Source organism: Hypomesus nipponensis, chromosome 19 (genome assembly GCF_054491055.1).
Source record: "Hypomesus nipponensis isolate SF chromosome 19, ASM5449105v1, whole genome shotgun sequence".
NCBI classification, from domain to species: Eukaryota; Metazoa; Chordata; class Actinopteri; order Osmeriformes; family Osmeridae; genus Hypomesus; species Hypomesus nipponensis.
Window position 1 is genome coordinate 11,765,756 of NC_140379.1, and position 26,047 is coordinate 11,791,802.

At 41.4% G+C, this 26,047-nt stretch overlaps 1 protein-coding gene across 2 annotated transcripts; it reads right to left on the bottom strand.

Moving 5' to 3' along the window:
- Positions 1 to 9,207: 9,207 nt before the first annotated feature.
- LOC146247029 (CD82 antigen-like) lies at positions 9,208 to 24,988 on the bottom strand. Of its 2 annotated transcripts, none has more exons than XM_084683002.1 (9): positions 24,830 to 24,988; positions 18,525 to 18,597; positions 17,428 to 17,500; positions 13,867 to 13,991; positions 12,726 to 12,800; positions 11,516 to 11,614; positions 11,085 to 11,258; positions 10,839 to 10,922; positions 9,208 to 10,560 (listed from the first exon to the last, which is right to left on the bottom strand). In XM_084683002.1, exons 2-9 carry the CDS (start codon positions 18,585 to 18,587, stop codon positions 10,483 to 10,485), a joined length of 771 nt encoding a protein of 256 aa, XP_084539128.1. In that variant the 5' UTR covers positions 18,588 to 18,597; positions 24,830 to 24,988; the 3' UTR covers positions 9,208 to 10,482. The 2 variants fall into 2 exon arrangements, with proteins under 2 accessions (XP_084539128.1, XP_084539129.1); XM_084683003.1 differs by lacking the exon at positions 24,830 to 24,988 and adding an exon at positions 18,954 to 19,288.
- Between the last annotated feature and the right edge of the window lie 1,059 nt (positions 24,989 to 26,047).

The following is a 26,047-nucleotide window of genomic DNA, read 5'->3' on the forward strand; positions in this document are numbered from 1 at the left end:
CCCAAAGGTGGGGGAATTAGCTGCCTTTCACGCCCACCTCTCAGCAAAAACAAATCCAAGGTTTTCCTCCATAAAATCTATTTTTGTCAGGTATATCAATACACTTTTATATTATATTATATCATATAAGCAATGTCCTTGCATCAAATCTCTTCAAGACAGTTTTCTAAAAAATAACAAACCTACTCTTTCATGTGGGTTTTAAAGTGATGCACAGATGGCCACTCAAAGATACCGAGGATCTTTATGACACCCAAGCCTCTCTTTGTACAGTTGTGTTCTCTCTCAGGTCATGACATTTGGCTTAACCTTTCACTTGTTCCTCCTTATCCAGTCAAACCCTTATAAGTGAATATGCAATTTATAAAGCATCTCATAAAGTCTGATACAAACACTGTTGACAGACTCATGTTGTGAGGAGCTGACACAAAACTTCCACTCGGACCACAAATCATTATGAATAAAAACGGTTTTCTGGGGTTCTTTCTGTATGGGTTCCGTTTTGAGTTTGTATTCTGAAAAAGGGGGTTCCAAAGAAAACACTGGAGAGTAAGTCTATAACCAGAGCTCCCCCTTAGTGGGTGAGGGGTCGTATTCTCCATTGTAAGAACTAAGAACTTATTTGTAGATCCAATATGACTTTGACCATTCCTCTGCTACAGTCTCACTCAGAATAGAGAGAGTAAATGACACATTCCTCCTAACTGAATCTCCTCTCAGATTAACAACATCCATAGTCTTGTAGGTCTTTCTGACTCATTAAGTTTAGAGGGCCTCTAGTTTGGATATTAAAGGGAAGTTACTTACAGATTTAAACAAACTTTTAGAAAATTAAAGCGGATGTGAGCACATAACATAAGAAGTCAACAAAAAAATCATACAAACAGTTTCAATGTTTATTTTGTAGTACACTTTCTCCAGGTCACAAGTTGTTTTTGGTCTGCAAAAGCATCCATCCATGTTATGTGCAGAAGACCAGATATTGTAAGAATGAATGTGACATCTCTAAAAACACATTTTAAAAGATCCATACAGCATTATATTAAATAATTAACAATGAAACCTCCCCTATATTCAGCTGATAACATGCATCAATAGCACCAATGACAAGCCAACACTAACAAATCTTACATTTACATAATGCAGTTACCAGAGAATAAAGGAGATTTTGAATAAAAAGGGACAAAGATAAAAGCATAACACAATGAGTCGTCATGGTGAAGTTCTAACAATTGACTGTACTGAACATATTGGTAGGCCAACAGTCCTCGAAAGGAGACAGGTCCCAATAATGCCTTAGGACAAGGTGACCCATGAATGATTATTACATGCTCTGTTTTACTCATATTTCTAGACAGAAGCTACAGGTACACTATTCTTTTATATTCTGTACAAACAGTTTATCTACATCAGAATCTTCCCCCTTCATTCCCCTTCCTTTTCACCTCTTCATATGAAGACCATTGAAATTTCTTCGACTCTTAAACCACTCCAAAGCCTGTCCTTTCTTTCATATTTCTTCCTCCTTTTCTTTTTGTCATTTCCACCTCTTGAACAATTAATTCACCACAAAGTCCGGAAAGTTTTAGAAGTGATCAAAAGAGTTGTTAACCTAATTTAATGCTCACAGAGATATTTTTCAATTTTCAATAAGGTACAGGCTTGGTGTTGTCAGTTACCTGTGTCCATGTATTTAAAAGCATGATGCTTGGTGGACAACTGACAACACTATCCACTATCAACTCTAGTGTTGTTTCAATGCCAAATCTGTTTTGTCAATTCCTAAACTGGATAGTGCACCACACCAAACACCACAACCTTTCATTCTTTTGTGGTTTCAAACACCAAGCTACATTGTTCCATTTGTAGATACAAAGCCAAGGTAGAAGAGTCCAATTGAAAGCATCTTCTTGAATTTTGTTCATCCTCAGTTGCCAGGATACAACCCCCTCCCCCACTCAACCACAGACACATGCTTGCCCTCTCTTTCTCCTAACCTCTTTCCTCGCTCCATGTCCCTCCCTCTTCCCTGCTCTGTATGTGTGTGTGTGTGTGTGTGTGTGTCTTTCTCTGACTATGAGGCCAAACCACCTATCTCTTTCCCAGGCATACACAGTACCTGGCGGACACAGACTCAGCTCAGCTGTCAGTGAGGGCCCTTCTCTTGGTTCTCATTACAGCTTTCTATCTGACAGAAAGATTTCCTGCTAGACTTTGTATGAGGATATTTAGACGTTTTTTAGTCATTTAGCAGACACTCTTATCCAGAGCAACTTGCAGTAAGTACAGGGACATTCCCCCAAGGCAATTAGAGTGAAGTGCCGTGCCCAAGGACATAACGTAAATTGGCATGGCCAGGAATCAAACTGGCAACCTTCAGATTACTATCCTGATTTCCTAACCGCTCAGCCACCTGACTCCACCAGGATATGGTAGGACATTTACAAAAATATGGAGCCATTCCTTCACAACACACACAGACGCAAGCACACACCTGGAACAGGCACTCACTTTACAATTCACCTTGAATCTTAAGAGGAGGGAAATGTTTCTTTCATTTAGTGGCTCACACAAATTCAGTTGTCAGTCTGTCATCAGACTTGCAAAAAGTTAATCGACACAGCAGTTTTTTTTTTTTTTTTACAACAAATGTCATAAACAATCCATGCATTCCCTTATTCTCATCTGCCCATGACTAAGAGGTAGTTCCATACTGTCATGTGAACAACTTCCAAAACGCCTTCCTGTCATTCAGTCACTGTCAAACAAGTGAGTTGATCTGGCGTTCCCTCCCAGTCTCTCCATGCTTTGTTTTCTGATTGACGAAGTACCAGTAGCCAACTCAATACAGATAACAAAAAACTCAGAAGAACGTGTTTTATCTTATGATAATTCGCTTCTTTAATGTTCTCTTACTGAACAGTTTTTCCTCAGAAACAAACTTCATGGGTGTGTACTTTTTAGGTTTCCTCTCCAAATACAATTGCACTTGACAAAACAATGCAGATGTTATGAATAAAGTTTGAATTAAAGTATGCACTGAAGCAAGTTTTGTTAACCAATTCTTGTGGGATACCTACAGTACAAGCACATGGAAAAAATGCACAGAAGACCATTGAACAGAGCCCCAGTGTTCAGTCATCTTATAGAAAAACTCCATCTGGTAGAGCTTGTTCAGAACACTTGGGATCTCATGTCCATTCAGGAGAGACAGAAACAGTGATGAGGCCTGGGGGGGTCTACGTGCACACACACACACACACACACACACACACACACATAACCACACACACACACACACACACAAACATCATAGTTTGTCATTTTTTTACATAGATGTATATGTATTCATTTTAAATTTTACATTTGTTTTGATAAGTGACCCACTAATAGACTCTAACTAATGGTTAGTTGTATCAGGTAACAATCATCAAATGTATGTATTTCATGCCTGCATTCATCAATATTTTATTAAAAGTTATTTATAGGTTTAAAAACGTACAGTACAGTTCACTCCGGGGATTGCACGTGAAAGCACCATTTCCAAAGTGTTGCCCAGGGAAGGACAACCCCAATGACAACATTTGACATCAAATAACTTGCCTTAAAAAGCTAGACTTTTTACAGTAAAATGTCAAAGACCATACTGTACACACCACACCTCCCCAAAAGCATACTTATTCATAGCATAAAAATATTCACACTTTGCTTGCAGTGTTAGTATTTATAATCTAATAAGAGTTTATACTTATTTGCTGATGCAACGTTTATAACTGTCTGTTCTTCTATATCCTAATGGAGGATTATTAATTACTGAAATGGCTGACCTGAATTGCTAAACGTTTTGAGCTAAACTGAAGGCAGCCATTAAATAATACAGCACTCTCCCCAGTCTCCCCTGTGGGTGAGAAGACAGATCACAACCGGGTAGCCATAACAAGTCACCAAACATTAGCACTACTACTACTAACAATACAGCCCTACTGTACATTCAGGTCATTATAATTCTCAAACGATTACACAGGAAGTTTTTGTTAGGAGTAAGTGTTTGTAGGTAATTATTAATCAGTTTTTTCTACAGTTTTACGGTAAGAGTAAAACATGTTTGGATGATTTTGGTATGGTTCTTCATTTATTTTGATTGGATGTTTAGTCATGTTCTGTTCAAGCGTCAGGTTCCTTTGTTCCATTCTCTGCACACCTTCATTTTTTCTCCTTCTTAACCTCATCCTAGCTTTCGGTTTTTCTTGCAAATTTCATCATCAGGTTTGAACTATTGATCTTGAATATGTTTTTTGGACATTTCCAAGTAAATTATTTTGTCTTTGAAAAGCAGTTTGGAGATAAATTACTTCACATACAAGTTAGTTGACACCATATTTAAAACTGTTTAGAACACCAGCTGCTGGTAGTTTCTTGCTCTTTTACTTTCCATCCATATTACCTCATTGTACAGTAGATTGAGTTGTGGAACGAAAGACTCTTGAACCATTTCATGATAATGAAATGACTAATGAATGTTTCTTCCTATCACAATCTTCTTATTCAGAGAATCTCTTACAGAACAACCAAATTACTTTGGAAACTTGTTTTCTTCTGAATGTACTGTACTGTATTTGTGTGGTGGAAGGAAATCATTCTCGATGTGGCTTGATTGCACAACAAAAGACTTACTACAGAAAACAGAAAATTGTTTATTTGAAACCGTTGTATTGTTAATAACAACAAAAGCGTCCAGAAATAGGTGTAGCTGTTACCTCAAAAGGAACGTTTCACTCAAGAATCCTTGACAATTTCATATCCATATCAAAATCACCCTTCACATTTACACAGAAATTTAGATTTTCACTGCAAAGTCACTTGTCTTTCAAACAGGGGTACAGTTTTTGATGAATACCTCCCTCTCTGCCTGCTCCAAAGGCTTGTAGACATGTGAAGAGTAGTGTGAGGGTGCGTGTAGCAGCAGCGAATGCCCTGTCGCTGTCCATTACCTCACAACGTTCCCCTGTCTGTTGTCACGGCCCCTGAGATCCCCGCTGCAGGTGTCTGATGTATGAGTCCTGACAGGCTGCCGGAGGGGCTGCAAGCATGAAGGACTCTGGGTAAAGGAAGGTCACCCACAGGGGCTGTGCTTGTAGGAGTTGGTGAGTTAAAACACTCTTATGAGGCATATAACTTAATTTTTCAAAGAAAGTGACCAGAGATGGCAATTACCTGTCAGGGTGAAACAAGCTACATTGGCAGAATGGTAAACACCTGAAAAAAGACTGTGATGTACTAGTGTACCAAACCAGGCCAGAATTATACAGTCACAGTTTGACTTTTCGACTAAATGCGTTCATTGGTGCATTTTTAAACTCCATTAAATTGTGTCTTGGACATCGATACACCCCAAAGACAAGACATAAATAATGTACACATTATTGTACAGTATGTTACCTCAGTTTCCCTAAGCCTTGTGCAGTTTTAATCGGTGAAGTTCCCACTGCAGTTATGAGTAAAAGCTTAGTAACACAGTGGTGACAGACACACACAGACATACACACACTGGATATCAACTTCCTGCCTAATTGAAAGTTTCTATAACAAACTATTGTAGTTGCAGGGTGCTTGGAACAGCCAAACACACAGTACACTGTCAACCTAAAGAAGGTCCTGCCGCCTCGCAACAAGAAGGCTGATTCCCGCTTGGGGCCTGATGGTGCCTGCCGGTTCTTAGGTGGCCTCGTCCGGGCCTTTCTGCATGGAGTTTGCATTTTTTCCGTGTGCTCATGTGGCTTCCATCAGCAAAGAATACCAATATAAAGACATGTAGAACCGATTGCTTTCCTGCCTACATCTCTGGGTGAGCACTTAGACTTGGCCCCGGGCACTGCTGATGTAGCTGTCCACTATCCTGGGAGGAAGGACCGCAGAATGGGGAAAAGACCAATTTCTCCTGTAGATGCCCTGGCGTGTGTGCTCTGCTGCTTGCTGCATGTGTTCACGATTGTGAAGGTAGCTGAAATATGATTACTTTTCGATGTGGTTAGTAAATACCAAACATTGCTTGACAGACTATTGAAATACTGTAGAATGATGCACGTCTGATCCTTTTTCTTTTTTAATGTACTTTCTATACATCCTATAGTCTCTTTGGATAAAAGCGTCTGCTAAATGAAAAATGTAAACATTTGTCACACCTAATTGTTTGGCCAATTTAAGTTCAAAGACAACACACTCCAAATAAAGTAGATCTCCAACCAGTATAAACATATTTATCTAATAAAACCATCAACGTTGTGAACTCATAGTGGCTTGATCATCATGATGATACCCCACTGCATGTGGTGGCTCTCATCATTAAAATGACTGGTGATCATACAGTGATGTCCAGACACTGTATGCCCAATGTATATCTCAGTGGCTCCTCTGTCATCTCCACATAGCTTACTGCATTCTAGCCATACCTCTCCAAGTCCCTCAAGTACAGCATAGCAGTGGTGTCCCCTGGACTGCAGATGAACCTGACAACTGCACACATGTTTGAAGAGGAAGACTGGTGTGGAAAATAAACAACCCTTGCCCCCATTGTTGGTGTTTCTTCCCAGAGGAGTCTGCAGTAGGCATTTACAGCTATGTCAATAACTCTTTGTGAATTTATCCGTGTTACATTATTTTTGAGAACCCCCGTAGAGTGGAAAACTGCATGCTCAGTTTAGGCTTTGGACCCAAAGGATAGATCTATAGGAATGTGTCTAAAGTTATATAGCAATATTGAATTTAATAAAAGTGAATTATGCGGGCAACTAACTGCTGCATTGTTTATTAACTGGCCAACATGAACTTGCCAAGAACTAAAAATTGGCTGTACAAAATTCACATAAATATGTGCATTTCTAATTAATTATTTCAACACACCATCAGTCCTTCAGCTACAAAACAACTTCAGTGTGTGGCTGCTAGGATGTCTCTGAGTTCTCAAGTCCCGTATGACCTTCCACTCGGTCTATTAGAGGACAGGTCCTGAAGAATCATCTATTACAAACAAGTGCAACTGCTAAATGTGATTTCTGCAGATTTTCAATCAGGATCTTCTATCTGGAATAGAGAGACCTTTGTATAGGATCATCTCCCTCTCTAACATAGCTGCTTGTGAATGAATAGATGCCCCCAACCTCGACCCACACTACTAATGACTTCCTTTCTGCGCCTGCATTGCTCCTCATTGTGAGGTGTAATTAGATTATGTCGAAATAGACAGAAGATGAGCGCATTTGTCTTTATCTGAGCATGTGTTTGTGTTTTGTATGTTCAGAGGCTATCCGGCTGAAAGACAGTTCTATGTCCTTCAGTCATGCATGCGCAGACACTCTCATACAGACACACACGCACACGTGCTAACACATGTCTAGCTTGTTTCCTGTCTGCTGTAGTTTCTCACACAGAAGGCCCTCACCAAGGATGTGTCATTCGTTGTATGTCTGCTTTAGTAAACATACTACAAGTACATTTTAATTACTTATGTTCTTGACAAGGACCATGCACAGACTTGTGCAGTATTTGCAGCAAAGTACATTCGGAAGCACAAGTCAAGGCAACACATCACACACAAACCATAAGGTCAACACCTATCACTGGTGTAATAGTCAACTGTAATAATCCCTGTGATTTTGACTTGAACCCGTCTGACATCTAATGTTTCAGTTTAGTGTTGAGGTTAAAATGATGAGCTCTGCTTTAAACAATGATACTGTGACACATACTGACGATCTGTCTGAGTCCTCTGCTGTCTGAATTAATCCTGTTTGGCTAGTTCAAGGAGGTACATGTCACAGCTTTTGGGAATGTAAACTTCCAACTTGTTGCTATTCCAAAACAACTCCAAATTGAAAGTGAAAGAATTTGAATGCTGTGGTATTTAAATCATTTTATGTCATGCTAATTACACTAAGACAATCCTACCATCATTACAAGATGACTGTCCTTTTTTCTTTTACTATTGCAGTAAAAATTATATTTTACAAACAAACGAATTAGAATTGGCTTCAGTCAGCTTGGAAAGTCAAGTGATTTCCAGTGAACAATTTTGGGATGAACCCGTGGTCCCCAGTGCCAGCCATGATCCAACATTCATATGTCATCAAACTGATTCCAAGTATTTTGGCCCGGGTATATTCATATAGAAAGACGGTGAGGGGGCAAGAGGTTTTCTTCCTTCTTTCCTTGTCTCCTATCTTTACTTCCCTCCTTCCCTCAAGTGAGTAAACATAGGAAGGCCAGGACAGAGAAACTACATTTTAGTTTCAAATCAGTTTCACTTTGTTTCCCCTCCATTTATGAACTGAAATTAAAGTATCTTTCCATTTAGAAAATGGGGGGAACAGTAGAACGGTAAGGGGGAGAATAAGAGATTTCCAGCCCAGACTTAAGCTCTTTTTTCTGGGCAAGAGAGGCGGGGGTGAGAGGTGGGAGGGTAACTATCTTTTCAAAACAGGATGTAGGAGGGAGGGCGGGCGGAGTGTGGACGTGAAGGGGGCCAGCAGGTGGAAGTGTCATTGTTAACTGGGGGAGAGGGGAGGGGGCAAAACCATACATCCCCATTAAAACAGTTTAAAAAGACCTCCATTGTTTGGATGTTGAAGGCCAGAGAGAACCCTGGGACAAATCTAGGGGAACAACTTTTGGGATTAGGGCCAAACAAGTACATATAATTCTACCGAGTCTGACACACATGCACACAAGTAGTACAAGATATAAAACATACTAACACACAATCCAGACAAATTCTCAGTCAACAATTTCTCTCACACTGAAATATACAGATTCACACAGACATATGGTAAAAGAAAAAAATTGTGGGCATGACATAGCAGTCTCATACATACTAAACATCATGAGAATGTAAAATTTAATGTGGAAACATTTTCTCAGCAGTACCGCTGAAGAATTAGAGGTATTACAGAGGGCTCTTGGCAGAGTAAAAGTTAGGTCTTTATGTAACTGCTACAACCTTGGTAGTTTTTGTATATCAAATTATTTTTTTAAATATTGTTCTACAATACCTCATCAAACAAACTATTTTCTTATTGTTAGCTACTGAGGAAGTTTGCCATCAGGTTGCTAGCTCCCCCTACAGGATATAAGCTTGCTTACACCTGCAAGAAAGGGCATATTCTGACAAAGTAGTATTACACACACACACAAACACACACACACTCCAACAAATCAGTCTATTGAATGTTTATTGACAAAATAAAACTGAATCAATTGGGTGAGTATACATTAACTAATCCAGCTACCAAACAAAATGTGTAAAGTTTTAATAGTCCCAAAAAATAACTTGAAGGTCGTGGAATGTTTGTCAAACATGTAAAAAAATTAAAAATAAACAAGAGGGCATTTTTGTACATTATAAAATCAAAATATGAAAGACCTTCATTCAAAGTAAAAATGTACAACATATTTTCCAAATAATTTTCATTGTATCCCAAATTTTCTCGAAATATATATATATTTCTTATATAACAATTTAAATTCTATTGTGTTTCCTCTTATTGAAATATCCCTGATGTAGAATATTGTATGAAATATATAATTTCTCAAACAGTCTTGACATACTTAGATAAAGCGATCTTCATAAAAAGAAGAAACTTTGAATCAGACTAACTGCCACTCAGAATACACAAAAAACATCCTGCATGTGATCAAAGAAAAATGTAAACCGTGAGTGTGACACTTGTTGGGGAGCACGTTTCAGAATTGGTCCTCTTTAGTATTTTATTATTCCTATTACTTTCAAAGAATTATTGGTAAAAAAAAATGTTCAATACAATTCAAATGTAATACATGAAAAATAAAACAGAACAGAAGAAACAAATCTACTCTTCTTTTTAAACAAAGAGTGACCAGCTTCCTAAGACGATGCTATCTCAGATTTAAATGCACACAAAAACTTTATACAAAACCATCAAAATGCACAAAAACTCGAAACACTGTATAACCTAAAAAGAAACAACAACAAAAAGTAGTGAATGCAGCTGGCTTTCTATCACCTGCCTTCCACAGTTGTCACGGAGGGTGTTTTTGCCTCCTACTTCTCATAACTGCCTCATGTCTCACCACCCAATCATTCCTTACTTCCTGGTGTCTTTTGGACTCTTTGTAAACCTTTGTTTTACTCCAATGTATACCGAGGACCATACTTCCTGGCTACTTGTTTTAAATCCAAAGCTCTCTTACATCTCTTAAATGCTCCAAGAAAACTGTACTGATGGAAAAGACAGAAGTGCCTCAGGCCGCTCCCCCCCCCCCCCACCTCAAACATAATGGAACATTTGGACATAATGTGTTTCAATAAACAAACAAATGAGAAGATGTATGCCTGTGTGGGCATGTTTAAGTGTACATGTGTGTGTGTGCTATATTCCAAAATGCTTATTTGTGTGTGTATGTTTATGTGTATGTTCAGGTGTGTTTGTGTGTTCCTTCTGCACCTCAGCTTCAGTACTTTGGCACTTTGGTGTACTCTTCTTTGTGTATGCCCTTACACAGGCCGATAGAGAGAATCATGCCCAAAAGCTGTGGGACAAAAACAAAGGTAAAATGTCAACATATAAACAGGTGCAAAAGAATTTTTTTTGCATCTTAAACACTGACTACATCTAACATATTAATGTAAGCATGATCAAAACACAAACTTGTGTCACTTTGTAGGAAAGCTGTACATGTGCACTACACAAAATCCTATCACTGGTGAATTATATACTGACATGAAAAGTCTATTCAGAACTATTCATTGAGGATGTAGAGGGAACAAACACATTTGAATGAATTGAGGCAAATGATGAATGGAATACCTCAATGACAGCCACTCCTAGACAGATTCCCAGGACAACACCAAGGTTGGTGAATAGCCAGTTCTCCACACTTGAGGAGCATCCCTGAGCAGGGTGGGAGAAAGGGAAAGAAAAAAAGGAAGAGCGGAAAGGTGAGGTCAACTTATTTAAAATGAGACCTATTAAATTTGACTTTTGACTGTACAATGAGTCCACAATTCAGATACTAGATACACTGTCTACTATTAGCAATCCAAGTGACCTCACCGTGTCGTACACAGGCCAGTCAGGTGACTGGGCCTCACAGAAGCCACTGTCAGAGTAATTGCCGGTGAAGAATGTGACATTTTGACAGGAGCAGGGAAAAAGCAACTGGGAGCTGTTGATAATAACACCATTGCCATTCCAGTCCATACGACCACTCCAGCCACAGCATTCCATCTGGAGTGAGGGAAGTGGAGGGAGAGAGAGGGAGATAGAGATATAGAAAAGGAAAATGTCAATTGATGAAGATAACTAGGATATATATTTATTCATAAAATTAAGGATTACAGAAAAGATGTGATGTACTGTAGGTGGAACTGGATGCAGGCCCATGGGAATCAACTTCATCTTCATGTAACAAGCAGGATTTAAACCACTGTAGAGTGGCCATGGAGGAATAAACAAGACTATTCTAAACCTGCAGTTGAACTTACCGTCCTCTGAATGAGGTCCCAGGCCTGCTCTGTGGTGGTGTTCTTGCCCGGGTAGTTGTTCAGGATCTGGGTCACAATGTTGGACATCTCATTGTTCAGCTGAGATGGGAAAAACACCAGACTTCAGTCAAACAAACCAAAACAGATGAAGAATCTGGCTCATTCTCCAGACAACTGAAAAGCCAGAAATTGGGTAGTGCAAAACCAAGCAATGGAAACATTAGCAGATTCCTTACAATTAACATTTTAACAGTTGTTATTTGGCAAGTTATGATCTCAAGGCCTCAGTTCAACTCTAGAAAGCTCCTTATGTCACTGCTTACCAATTAGATCAATCAAGAATAATAAAGTGTAAAGGTTCAGGAAGAGAGCTATTTATTACTAAACTGAACAAAACCTTTGGGTAAACCTTCTGTTGTTTGAGTACTGAGACAACATTGAACCTTGGAAGTCAATTTGGCATAGGACAGTGACTGGCTGGCTTTCACCAAAGGTTCACTTTCAGATCAAATAAGATGGAGAATTCCTGCTTTTTTCTGGTATATAAAAGATGCTTCCCTTCAGCTGCCAGGGGAGCTGGGCAGCTGGATCACACCAGGAATGACAGATCAAACTCAAAATCCTGCCGGACCAAGACGGATTCTAGTCCAAGTCTACCAAATACCCCTTTTTCAAGTGATCCTTGTATGTTTGAAAACTTAATTCAGACTACAATTCTACACTGCTGTGAACCCAAAGTTTCCAAGGCTATACACCAGGTGGCACTATAATACCAACTGTTTCTGTGTCATCTTTATTGTTGATGATATCAAAACATCAGGTCATGAGAACACTCCCTACAACACCTACGTTCCTTCCAATAATACAGGTGGTGTACAAGTCAGGAAATCCATGAATGCTTGGAACAACTTTCAATGCTGCTTTCTTGAAAGTCAAGTCCTCTTCTAGGAAACCGTGTTTAGACCCATAGAGACATGGCTTTTGTTTTTATCATTATAGTCATAGTTTTACTCAAAAGCAAGAAAAAGTGTACGATCACAAACTGCCTATGGTAAATAGTTTGGTTGTAAACCAATGTTCACTTCCATAGTTTTATAAAAAAATCGATTTTATGCATTTGGCGAGAAATTGTAGACTGGGCCACTTCCCAGCCAAAAGGGAGGAGTATGGAAAGTAAAAACTGCGGACTTGAGGAAGAAACATCACTCACCAGATCCTTCTGGAAGTAGATCAGAACACCAGCGGTGACTTGGGCAATTAGGATCAGTAGCAGGCAGGTGAAGTACTGAGGGGAAGAGGATCATAGGTCAAGTCACAGGAGACACATGCATAATATAGCATAACATACCATACTTTCATAGTTGAAGTCATGATTGACACATGTAACAACCTCCACCCACATTCAATGCACTTTTCATGCACACACTTTCACTAACTGCTAATCACACATTTGTCTTAACAATATTTTAGCATATTAAGTCCAATTTCTAAGAAAAATGACAAAACACCTGATTTATGCATGATGGTGCAATATGCATCCAGGCTAAATACTTAAACTGCTCTCACACTTCTCCAAAGAACGGTTAGGGAACAAACATTTATAGAAATTTTTAGCTGAATTTTATTAGGGAATCTTCAACAGAGTTGAAGACAATGCTATTAGACAATGCTAAATTTCTCTCATTATCATCCAATTACATAACTATTTGGCATTATCCTTCAAGCCGTTCTCTCAAGACCTTTCTCCTGGGATACTACAAAGGCTTAAAAAAAATGTATAATTATTCAGAATAACCCCACTTTTCCTCTTGCTTCTTTCTTTCTCCTTCTCCGCCTGCTCCTCCTGCACCATCACTACAACCTCCTCCTCCTGAACCCTCACTACAACCTCATCCTCCTGCACCATCACTACCACCTCATCATCCTGCACCATCACTACAACCTCCTCCTCCTGCACCATCACTACAACCTCATCCTCCTGCACCATCACTACAACCTCCTCCTCCTGCACCATCACTATAACCTCCTCCTCCTGAACCATCGATTCAACCTCCTCCTCCTGCACCATCACTACAACCTCATCCTCCTGCACCATCACTACAACCTCATCCTCCTGCACCATCACTACAACCTCATCCTCCTGCACCATCACTACAACCTCATCCTCCTGCACCATCACTACAACCTCATCCTCCTGCACCATCACTACAACCTCCTCCTCCTCCTCCACCACCACATGCTCCTCGTCATCCTCCTCGGCCACCACAACCTCGTTCTCCTCATCCCCCACCACAAACTCCTTCTCCTGCCACTCCTCCTCCATGCCTCCTCTATCAGCAGGGCTGACTCACCAGGCCCAGCAAACAGCGGATCTCGTAGATAGCACCCAGGCAGCCCAGGAAGCCCATGAGCATGGAGAGAGCTCCAACCCCGATCAGGATGTAGGAGCCCACCTTCAGAGCCATGGAGGAGTCTTCTACAAGGGGACAAACAGAAGAACACACTGGTTCAGTTTTAACATTGTGTGCTAATCTCTTCCCCACAAATTATATCAAAGTCATTTCATACCAACGTAGCATCTGTCAAGAAAAATGTGTAGTTATATATAAAGATATCCAGTGGTGTTACCAACTGGTTCTGGACAGATGTGAAGCAGAGATGTTTCCAAAGGACTTTGTTTCAGAAGAAGGCCAGTGGAGAGGGGTCTAGATGTGGGAGTCCCTGCGTACGTGTGCGCGTGTGTGTGTGGTTGACAGTGTTTAAGTGTGTGCGCGCACTTGTGCCAAGCTCTTTCTGACGGCAGAGAAGGGACACTCTCAGGCCCACTCGTGGTAACACTCCAAGACTGAGAGCCATGACCGAGGCCAGACAGTCTCCTGAGTCAACCACTAATATACAGTACAGAGAGCAGAGAAAACTTGACCGAGCAGACACCCTCCTTGTGGGCCATCTTCTAATGAGCTTCATTTACATCAGTACCGAATATTGGTTGTGTTAGAAAAAAATTATAGCCAGTTGGCTTTAAGGTAAAAGGACATCTTTCAGATCCAAGTTTACAAAAGCCTACAATTGTCAGTTTGTTCTAGCACGACTAGCATCTGAAGGCGTTTAGAGTCTAGTTACCTTACGGCTTACGTAATTGAGGAACTACTATGTGTACAAAACATCAGACATTGTGCAAACATTGTTGTTAAATTTAGCCTTACACAGGAGAGCAGTAATGCATTTGACCAACCAGAAAAGATGGGGAACAACAATTACTAAAACTGCTGTCAGACGGAAAATATAGTTTGCAGCCACAGGGCTGAAGTGTCTCATTTAGAAAGCTAAATCTGGAATACAATAGAGGAAGGTCCCCAGTGTAGTGGCATGTTAGCCGTTATGCAAGATGGTTCGAAACTGGAAAACTCATTTTTTGAGCAAGACAAAACGCTGTTAAGCACACCCAGACAGTTTCATCTGGTTCATAAAGTGAGACCCTGCGGCGTATTGTGGGGTAATGGAACCTTGCTGGAACTTCAAAAGGCCGAACCCTAAATGCATGAGTCTTTCCATTACATTGCCTCTAAAGTTAGAACCGTAAAAGTCTATAAAAACCTGAATGGAAAGGGTCTGTTTCTAAAGTGGGTTAGAGACCTGTAGGGGGTGATCAATGGACGGGCACATGCGCACACAGAAGGTTGAGTAGAACCACTGGAGGGAAACAACCATGTAGTGTGTTGACATTCCCAGATGACCCCCGGGGGTCTCAGCTGGCGAGTGTCTTGGGGACCGCAAGGAAACCTGGGATATCTTGTGGGGCCATTGAACGAGGGCAAACCACTGGTGGCTGGATCCCAAAAACATAGCAATAGTGAGAGCCTTATGATGGAAAGTGGAGTGGAATTGGGGAGGGAGAAGGAGTGTGTGTGTTAAGATTCTCTGTACTGGTGCAGGTGGCTGGGGACTCCAAACCAACAAGCACACGACCCTGTTGTGATGTTGGAATGTGTCAGCCAGCTGAAATATAACACACAGAGGGAGTGTGTTGACCTCACACACACACTTTACTCTGCTCGTTTGGCCTTTGTTTCCCCTGTTCCTCCTTCTTCACATGACTACTGTTGACTCCTAATTCAAACCACCAGGCCTTTACATAAATTAGCCTTCATATCCCATACACACACACACACACACCACCAAACTCTGATTTCATCCACAGCCTCACATGCATCAAGACGATCACTGATTCCAGTTGGCCACACTGCCACCGTCTTTTCCAAGCAGAAAATGTGTCATTGAGTCCATCCAATCAATACGGCCCTTTTACATCCAGACACAAAGCTAATCTGTCCACTGTACTTTAACTCTTTGTGGTAATACCAGTCCCATGTCATATGACCGCACTCCAACCTCGGGCGAACCCACAACGGAGAGAACGAAGGACATTCTTCTCTTTTTTTTGCTCCTCCTCATGTCTTCTCGCACTGGTGGTCGGTAGCGTTAATCCTGATGATGCGAGAGAGAGAGAGAGAGAGAGAGAGAGAGAGAGAGAGAGAGAGAGAGAGAGAGAGAGAGAGTGTGTGTGTGATGAGGTGGCCGTGAGTGAGGCAGAGAGAGCGCTGCTGGCTGGTGTGCCGGGCCAGGCTGACGTGATGCATGCTAATAGACAGCCTCGCAGAAAGAGCCCAGTGTCTGAGGACGTGACACCTGTGGGGCCCAGTGGACAATGTCCCCTGTAATGGTCTGACTGAGTGCACTCTCTCCCGTCTCTCTTTGTGTCTGCTGATCGCTCTGTCTAACACTCTCTTTGACTCCATCTCCATCCCGGGTCTCTCTTACCCCCCCCCCACCCCTCTGTTTGTCACTCCTCTTCTCTTCATGTGTCTTCTGTCTCTTTCTCTAGTCTTCCCTTAGTCTCTCCTCAGAGCTAAGTTCAGTCAGGTTTGGCTGGACTGGCTATGGTCTGAGGTGAACTGAACTCAATGGCCAAGTCAGGGTCATGGCAGGAGAGAATGGGTATCGTCTAAACTAAAGCGCTTGACATTGTTCAAATCCAAGGTGTGTGCGTGCGTGTGAGAATTTAAGTCTGAGTTGTCTCACACCTGTGTGAGTAAGAAATTTGGTGCGCCTTGTATTTCGTCTGTCAACATTAACGTTCTAAGTTTGTATGCTTTTAAATATTTGTGAGTGTGCGTGTGTGAGCGTGTGTTTCCAGGCATGTGTCAGACAGATTCTCAGAGTGTCTGCCTAACAGTTGTGTTTAACTGTGCTCAATGTTGCGTGTTAGCAACACCATGCAGGTTCCATTAATCACTGGACAACAGCCTCACAGCCAGATGGCCACAGAGAGAGTTAGCAGAGGGCACTGACACACACACACACGATTGATCCCCAGCCAGACAGGAAGACCTAGGTCAGAAGCAACATACTGGTTGAAGAGAAAGATATCTCTAGGGAGGAAGGTAAGAAACCCTCTCACTGCTTCCTACGGTCTTCTTAATAGAACAATGGAGGATATTCAAACACACACACACACACGCACAGATCAACTGTAAACGCACAGCTTATATACCACAGATACAGACACAAAGAAACACAGACACACAGAGAGAGAAATTGGGGTGGGTGCCTAAAGCTAAAAGTTGGCCTGGTTTCAGGAGTGTTAATCACAGGTCAATTTGGAGAGCTGCTCTTGACTGTATGCACATTAACCCACGGATTACGGTAGAGACCAATGGCTGGACATCTGTATTAAGTAGTCATAAGCCTCGAAAAAATACAAACCAGAAATAGGTACTATAAATATGATTTTTGTGTTTCCTTTAGATAAAAAAGATGCAGACATACAGTAACTGTGTGATGTGACTCCCAATAGCTTAAAATATGTTGTTTTATTGGGTGATGGCATTACTTTTGAGACAAACACTTACGCAGGACGGCCATGAAGCTCTGATTATCCAGGAGGACCCACAAGCCGAAGCCCATGATCAGTGCTCCAAACAACTGAAGAAGAGATTGAGAATCATTAGACACAGAGGTACAGAACTGAGGTAATAGTGGGATTGACCTTTCTGTGGTTGTTTAGGTGTGTGTGTGTGCGTGTGTGTAGTGATCCAGGCCTGCAGGGTACTCTCTATACATGTCCCTCCTTCTATTAACATCTGGGACTGGTTAAGTAAAAATCCTGCATGTCAGGAGAGGAACAGCATGTTTGTGGGATGTGTGACTCTCTGTGTGCTTGTGTGTGCATATGTGTGTGTGTGTGTGTGTGTGTGTGTGTAGGGGAGGGGATTGGGGCACCGTGGATGTAGTCTATATTCCAGAAAGCCCAACTGATCCCAATAATGACCCACTTCTTCCTCACACACAGCTCACATTTGGATGGACAAACACACAAACACACAAACACAGACACACACACATATATTAAGGTGATGAGCTTAGGTATCATTCACCTTTCAAGTGCATCTCAAGATTAGAAACATTGTTAGCTCCTTTGGTCTGGCAAAAGAGAAGCATTATCATTGTACTTGTTCCTACCAAACCACGCTCATAGTCAGTGTGAGGATTTGATTCAGAACAAGCTGTGTTGGTCTGTGACAGTAGTTAAGTATGGGGCTGGAAGGGTTCCCTCTATTCATCATGCTAGCTAGGTCTCTATGAGGACGTACTGTGTACATGCAGAGGTCTTAAGCCTCGGATCACAGATTTAATTTCCTCTGTTGAGGAAAGGGAGAAGGAGAAAAGAGAGAGAGAGAGAGAGAGAGATGGTAATGAGTGGATGAGTTTCACCCAGGCAACTAGGCCACAAACACTTCATCAGCCATGTAATTAAGAATGTGGGTCGCAGGGAGAGGGAGAAACACAGGGAGATGAAGATAGAGATAGAGAGAGATAGAGAGGAAATAAGAGGGAAGGGTTGGGTAACAGACAATGAAAAGGGTGGTTAATTTTTAGGCTGACATTTCTTCCCCCAAAAATACATTTTGGTCAGCACAAAGAACACCAAACACTAAAGATTACTTACAAAAAAGATGAGGTTGAAGAGGAACAGGAAGTACTTGGTCGCCGTCATGCAACCTTTCCCCATGGTGATGAATCTGTGCATAGTACAAGAACATGAATTTAGTGTTACATAACCTACATTCTGTTTCGATTAAGCAAACTTTATATAATCTCGGTATATCCAAGATGTGAAAAAACAACTTCATATGATGCCATGGGGGTACTAGCTAGTGTGAGTGTGTGTCCAGTTTAGATTTGGGGGCTACAGTTAGGGTGATGCATGTAAGAGTTGACAGACACATAGAAGCAAAGGGCTGGACAGCTAAGATGACTGGCAGGGAGTGTTTGTATGCTTACAAGCTGCCAACAATAATACACAGCATCAACCTGTACAACCTGTACCTGAACCTACAGCACACAAAAGACAAGAGGGGGTCAGATATCTCACAACCTGTTTTCTCTCTGTCCTTTGAAGGTGTGTGTTTCGTTTTATTCAAATACTCCCATTGTTCTTCCTCTTCTCTCTTCCAGGTTCTTTTCCACACTCTCTACCTCCAATTCCCTATGCCTTCATTTCATCTTCCAATCCCCAATTCACACTGCTCACTTTTTTTCTTATTCACCTCCAGTTTTTATAATTCACTCCCGCTCTACAATTATGGCCTGCTGCTGTCCAATAACTCAATGGAAAGTTAGATGAACTATGGATGGATGGCTCAATATTTCCTCCTGGCAGAGATACTGGTGTGAGTGAGCAGAGTCTGTACAAGCGACCCAGAATCTTGCCACTGTAAATGGGTTACTGTTACACTGACCAACTGGGCCAGTTTGGTGGGCCCCATGGGTTTAGCGTGAGAGAGCGAGAGAGAGAGAGAGAGAGAGAGAGAGAGAGAGAGAGAGAGAGAGAGAGAGAGAGAGAGAAAGAGAGAGAGGGGGGGGAGAAAAGAGGGAGAGAGGGGTAGATGTCAAATATAATCGACCAGAAACTTAGTGAACAAGTGAACAGGTTGTGACACAGGTCAGACTTCTGTTCAAATAACTTCTCCAAATAACGTACATGATAAAGACACTGATTTCCTGTTAAAGCATCTCTTACCTCGAACATTTTCATATTCAGACATATTTAGACAGACAGAAAGGCAGTCAGAAATCTGTCACAGGTATTATTTCTGTTAGACATACATACAATCCAAATTAAATTGTTTATTGGCAGAGTTCATTTATGTTAAACAGATTGTGTTCTCTGGGATCACAAAACATGGTTTACTGAATGATATGTTTTCAAAGAACACACCAATGCAATGTTCAGGCACTTGTATGTTTACCAACCAAGGACTAACCTGTTCTCTAAATTGAGTCTCTTTAAAAAAATCTTTGGATAACCTATTGTCAATAAATTGCACAAGATACAGATAAAGATAGAGAAACGTTCCTAGACTATTAACAGGCTTTATGTGCATGAAATTAATGTGTGACAATGCTCTTTATAGCCTTGGCTTCTAAATCACAAAGTCAGCACTTGGCATGGTCCAAAGATCCAACAGACAGAAATCTGTCATCATTTAGCACGTGTTGACACATTAGCGCAGTAAGCTAACAAAGGCCCATTAGTACCACACCAATGTGTTAAACCCGGTGGCTTCTAACAGACTGTTCTAGTTTTTGAGTCAAACCGCAATAAAGCCCCTTCATTCTCCTGTTCCTCCTTTTTCCCTCCTCCAAGAGCACCAGATATCTCACCTAACATACTTTGTGTGTGTGTGTGTGTGTGTGTGTGTGTGGGGTCTTCAAATATCTTGTGGGTAGAGCAAAGGGCCGACATATCATATGACTGCCTTTTCTTCTGGTTTCACTCCGGGTGTCGACAAACAAGTCCTTCTCCTCACCCCCACCCCCCACCCCCCACCCCCACACACTCGCATTTCTTTCAAGCTTTTTTCAACTTCTGTCACTAGAAGTACCAGGCACCACAGAGAGAATCCTTCTGGGTGGAGTGACGCAATAGGCCTCAGAGAGAAAAAGTTACTGGTGTATGAGATGTGAGTGTGTGTGTTTGTTGTGTGTGTGGTGGGGTGGGGGGGGGGTTGTGTGGATGTGAGAAAGTGCTGGGTCAAGGTCAGACTTCGGTGTCAATGTGAGTCAGCGTGTATGTATGAGGAGATAAAGAAAGAGAAAGGGAGGGAGAATCACAGTGTGTGGACATGCAGCTGCCTATAGGCCTCTGTATCTGCCAGTGCCAACCTGATGATGTGTGTCACAATACACTCTTGAAATATTCATCAGGCCAGCAGAACAGAGAAAAACCTGTCAACTGACCTCTGCTGTTCAGCTTGGTGCTCAGTTTAAGGTCCTTGTGTTTTGTTATCTTTGAGTTCAGATAAAATGGCAATTAGAGGGTCAGGATTTCTAGGATCTGGGTCAACATTATTATTTCACTGTCGCTGTTGCTACTCTTTTGCAAACAATAGGTGATTATGTGTAGGCTACACACTCCACAGCCAAACTTTCAGGGCTTGGGTGATGAGTTAAACATCCTGGAGTTTATGTGGGACACCCCTGTAGGTCAATGAAAGGATCTAGACCTATACTAGCAAAATGCACTGGCACAGCCCCATGCAATATTACACAACAAAGCAGAGCCAGACTGGGTTTCAGTCCATTCCCACTTATTCTCAGAGCTGCGCAGGAGGTGTCGGCAACCACAAGACAACAATTCTGTCTTTTGTTTTGCAACACTCTACTCTCTATTCTCATACTCTACTCTACCAAGCAGTCTGAACTACGTCCATTGCTCTTAAGCACTTAGTGCCAAGCAACAGAGTTTTAAGCATACAAACCACAAGCCGGTGGCAACATGTAACATTTATTATAACCTGACGCAAATGGATAAAACAGTACTCTGACTCATCCCAACATTGTCTGACGCTCCTGTAAGCATTCATAACTATTTTGTCAAAGCTTTTTCCTGGCTAAGGACTGTCTATTGGACACCAGCAGTTTTATGACTCCCACAGGCACTTAGTCGTTGTCAAACATCATCCTGACTGTTGTCTGATTGTTAATGGAGTTGTCTTCCACTTGAGCTAGATAGACCCCTATCCTGAGGGGGGGGGGGGGCTTCATCAGCATTCAGCTGGTCTAGCCACTGTACCCAGAGACCCATGGTTAACAGCCACAAACACACGCACACATACACCCTACCCCCTGTATCTCCAAATCATTGCCCCTAACAGCACAAACCCTCATTTCCCACCCCGAGCAAGAACATTACCCCCCCTCCTCATTGCCACACACAGCCCTCTTGCCTCACAGTGTGACAGACAGGGCCCTGCTTTGAGTATCCAACATAACAATGGATGCTTTCAGCCATGCTTTTTCTCAACCAACAAAAGGAGAAAATTGACACACCGAAGACCACTCCAGCCTTACATTCTCCCCGTCACAATAACAGAGCCAACCGAAGTGAAAGATGCACTTTTTTAACCAAAGCACTCCTGTTTATTTTTAACTGACAACCGAGGAAGCCCTCATTTTCAAGATGTAAAATGATCTACTACTTACACTGGAATATGTGTAGGCCTACTCATCTCAATGAAGTGCTAAGGTGGAGTATAGAGATACATAAGTGTACATGGGAGAGTGTGCTTGTTGGGGGGCAGGGGGTTTGACCAAACAATGAGGGGGTGCTGCCTGAGCTTGTCCCGGGGAACCCCTGGACCATAATCCTTGCAATGTGAGACGGTTCCATGGTAAAGAGCCCCCTTGGCTTCCAGGGAAACTTCTCTCATGGTGAGGGGCGAGACGGTGGTGGTTCCCATGACAACAGTTTGGCTGGGATAAGTGTAGGGGTGTAGGATGGGGGGGGGGGGGGGGTCGAGACCTTTGGTGAGAAAGAAGTCTCACGCTTGCCTGGACACCCCCTAGCCACCACACACACATGTAAACAAATGGGGGGTCCCACATAGGTTGGGAATTTTTGTCTAAAAGCTAAAGCAACTAACCACTGAATTACTGCACACTATTTGCATGTCACTTCGGGTATAAGCAAAATAGATTAACTTCAAAGCAACTACAATTCGGCCTTCTGCCACACTTTAAAAGGCACAGGAATTGTTTTCAGAAAGTTTCGATTTGTTCTAACTACTGCACTGCATGAGTGTCTGATGTCATTTTTTAGGCATGGAGTTTATTAAGATCCAAAAAAAGGGAGTAAAAGATACTACTGTACAGTAGTTCCAAAAGACTAGTCTGTGATATCACAAGACGCTCTTTGGAACATCATGTCATTGTCAAATCATGTTGAGTTCATCAGGAGTCCACCCCCACCTCTGAGCTCCACAACACACTGTCATTAAAGGAAAAGAGGGACATACCAAATAGGCCTACTAAAATATTCTGAAATGAATGAAAATTCATTTAAAATCAAATTCAGAGATTCAACTTTTCCATCATATTGTTAAATTGATATAATTTCTAATGAAAATGTGTATTATAGGCCTATTCAAAACAAATGCAAAATAGAAGCAGGCTTTCTTGAATAGTGTTCTCAGACTTTGGACGCTTTCAAATCAAGTAAATTAGTTGAACACACCCATCTAAACATGCCCTTAAACTAGGCGTGGTTGTCCAGGCCTATCTGTGTCATTCTTGAACAGTTTGTGTTCTTATGGAAAATTATCCTTTTAACCTGCGGCAGAGGCATTCCACTGAACAGGGTAAACTGGTAAACCTGCATAGTGTCTTGTTCTAGCGTTAGCCACAAAATATATAAACAAAAAGCAAGATTTATTTATCTAGATTTATCTCAAACTTAAAGGGTAATCTGATGTCCAGTATGCATTTAAAGTAAGCACTGTCCCAAAGCATTCATACTGACGCATTAAAGCTGATTTACAGTTTACATGCATCTGTCTGCTTGAGTCAGAAGTAAAAGTTTGAAAAACCAAACCGTACATGTGCATTATATAACATACATGATAACTAAATCCCATATCAACAGTTGCAAATTAGAATAGCAGCAACCTCTACTAGTGAACTTAATTTCCGATTATTTACAAAGTATGGAAAGTTAATTAAGGTCAAACAGAGGGCCTTCATAGGGAAAAACAAAGCATGCCAAGATGATTTACGTCTCTATAAGAAAAGTGAAAGAAAGACTGCTTTATTTACCACTGATGACATTTATGTATAATAAGAAGGGAAGTGCCAACTTCAGCTCCATATTTCCCTGTGCCCACCAGACACATGTACACTCATGACCTAGTTACACATCTGTAATACAACAACGTTTCATCTGCACTACATTGAATGACCTAGATCTAGTCACAGCCCCTTTACAAGCCATTCAGTACAATTACAAACCCATAGGATCCAATATTGTGTTATAATATGCAGATTGAACAGAAGTTACCCGCATGGCTGGTTTGTGTGTGTGTGTGTGTGTGTGTGCGTGTGTGTGTGTGTGTTTGCACGTTTGCATGTGTGCGTGTAGCAGGGGGACTCAACTAAGGGATTTGTGAATCACAAGGCCAATGTCCACTGCCTGTCTCCTGCCATTAGTCCCTTTAACAGTTGATCAGCTTCTGACTGAGCTTGCCTGGGGGTCTATCCTACCACAGCAGCACTGACAGTTTGAACAGATGGCCTCTGTTTTAACCATCAGTAGAACAGGATTTCAACTCTCTCATTATTCAAAAACTTACCATAACAATAACTAGCCAGAGATGGAAATGGATAGATCAACGTTGTCATGTAACTTTTCTTTGATAACAATGAGATTAAATAAAAACTCGACACCATATAAGTAAACACCAAAGCTGTATGCTACAGTTTAACCATATTAGAACAACGTTGTTAAAGGCTTAGATTATTAAGCTTCTTACATATGACAAAATGTCAGTGTTTAAAACAAGACGTTTTTTTTCAACTGCACCAGGCCTTGCGGCAAAACATTTTCATTCGAGTCGTTGATGTTCCATTAAAGCACCAGCTACATTGACTATTAGATTCGGAGACGTGTTCCATAATGCTAAAGTTTCGATGTCAACAACTGGTGTCAATTATTGCTGTGAGCTATCTGGTGTCCAGCTCGCTACTCTTAAACACGCCACATCAGCAATCCTTGATGGGGAAAGCAAAACGTGTTTTTTTTTATTCTACCAAAGAACAATTACACGTTTTTTTTTCCTTCTTCATAGCAAATTCTGTTATAACCCCCCACTTTGCCTTTCCTCAACTCCTGTTTCATCTGACCCAATTAAAACGATCTTCAACACCAAGTAAGCGCTTCTGAATGCATGATAATTTCAGCAAAAGTAGGCAACTTACGTTTCTGCGCTGAGTTTCGAAGAAAAGTTGTTACAACGGAGAAATCACCTTGTCCTGCTCGTAGAGACTGTGCTGAGAGACTAACAAAGCGCAGAGTAGACTACACGACATGAAGCATGGGAATCTCGTGCTGTCCTCCCACCATGTGGCAGATATGAGAATTAACTAGTTCAATGCCCTGTTTAACCCATTCCGTAACTGCTCAGGCGTTTGTGCGGCTTGCCTACTAAAGATGCGTTAATTACAAATAACACATTATTGTTTGTGTATTTGGCAGGGTAATGTTTCAGTATGCTAATAAAAATATCGGCTATTAAGGTCTTTAGATAGGGGTTCTGAATTCTGAAACAACTGAGTAAGGAGTCAAACTACTGACTGTTTCCATCATGAAATACTTATGGTATAAGCCAAATTGTGGCCAATAAAGCAAGCAAGAAATTCAGTTCTTCTCACAGTAAAGAGCAACAGCATTCTACAGGCATCACAGTCAAAAGTAAGTGTGAATCTCATACAACTATAAAATTATCCCCTACACTTTCTGAAATCTTTGGCTTCTATAATGTTGCTCATCTAACCATTCAGAAGCAAACATTTAACCAACGACTAACCACTAACTTTAACTAAATGTTGCATTTACTGTGCATAATATTAATTAGAGCATCTTGTAGATCTCAAGGGGCCCAATAATGGAGTTTGCAATGTGCTCTCTACTTGAATGAACATTGGTTTGTTACAGAAAATCATGCATTTATCCTGTGTTCAAGGGTAAGACGTTTGGAAGATGCAACGTTAGGGAATAACAGAAGAATCAAACATTATAGGGGAGATTACATTTCCAAACCTTACTTTCTCACCACTTTCGTACCCTCAGTTACACGCTACAGTATCTGCCCCACAGGGTCAGTGGAAAGCACCATTCAGTATTGATCGACATGTCCGAGCTTGAGTTGCCATAGTGTGGTGAGGTCAGTCAGGCCAGGGCCTGAATACAAAACAATGGTTCATTCACCTCAACATTACAGTGCATACAGTATACACCAGTGTGAGGTTACATAGGCCCTGCTCAATGGAGTCCTATATTGTGATACTAGAGACTGGGTTATATACACAGAAGAGATTCCACACCTTGAAAAAAACATCTCCTTTCAAAAGTTTTGAAAGATGGAAAGGATGTGCTCATTCCAAGAGCTCCATTGACTAGCAGTACAGTCCTACTTA

Excerpts from the sequence above, each read along its gene's own strand:
- LOC146247029 (XM_084683002.1), bottom strand. The coding sequence starts at position 18,587 with ATGGGGAAAGGTTGCATGACGGCGACCAAGTACTTCCTGTTCCTCTTC. Across the intron at positions 11,259-11,515 it reads GGGACCTCATTCAGAGGACG|ATGGAATGCTGTGGCTGGAG; the intron begins GTAAGTTCAACT and ends CCCTCACTCCAG. Across the intron at positions 10,561-10,838 it reads TAGGAGTGGCTGTCATTGAG|CTTTTGGGCATGATTCTCTC; the intron begins GTATTCCATTCA and ends TTTGTCCCACAG.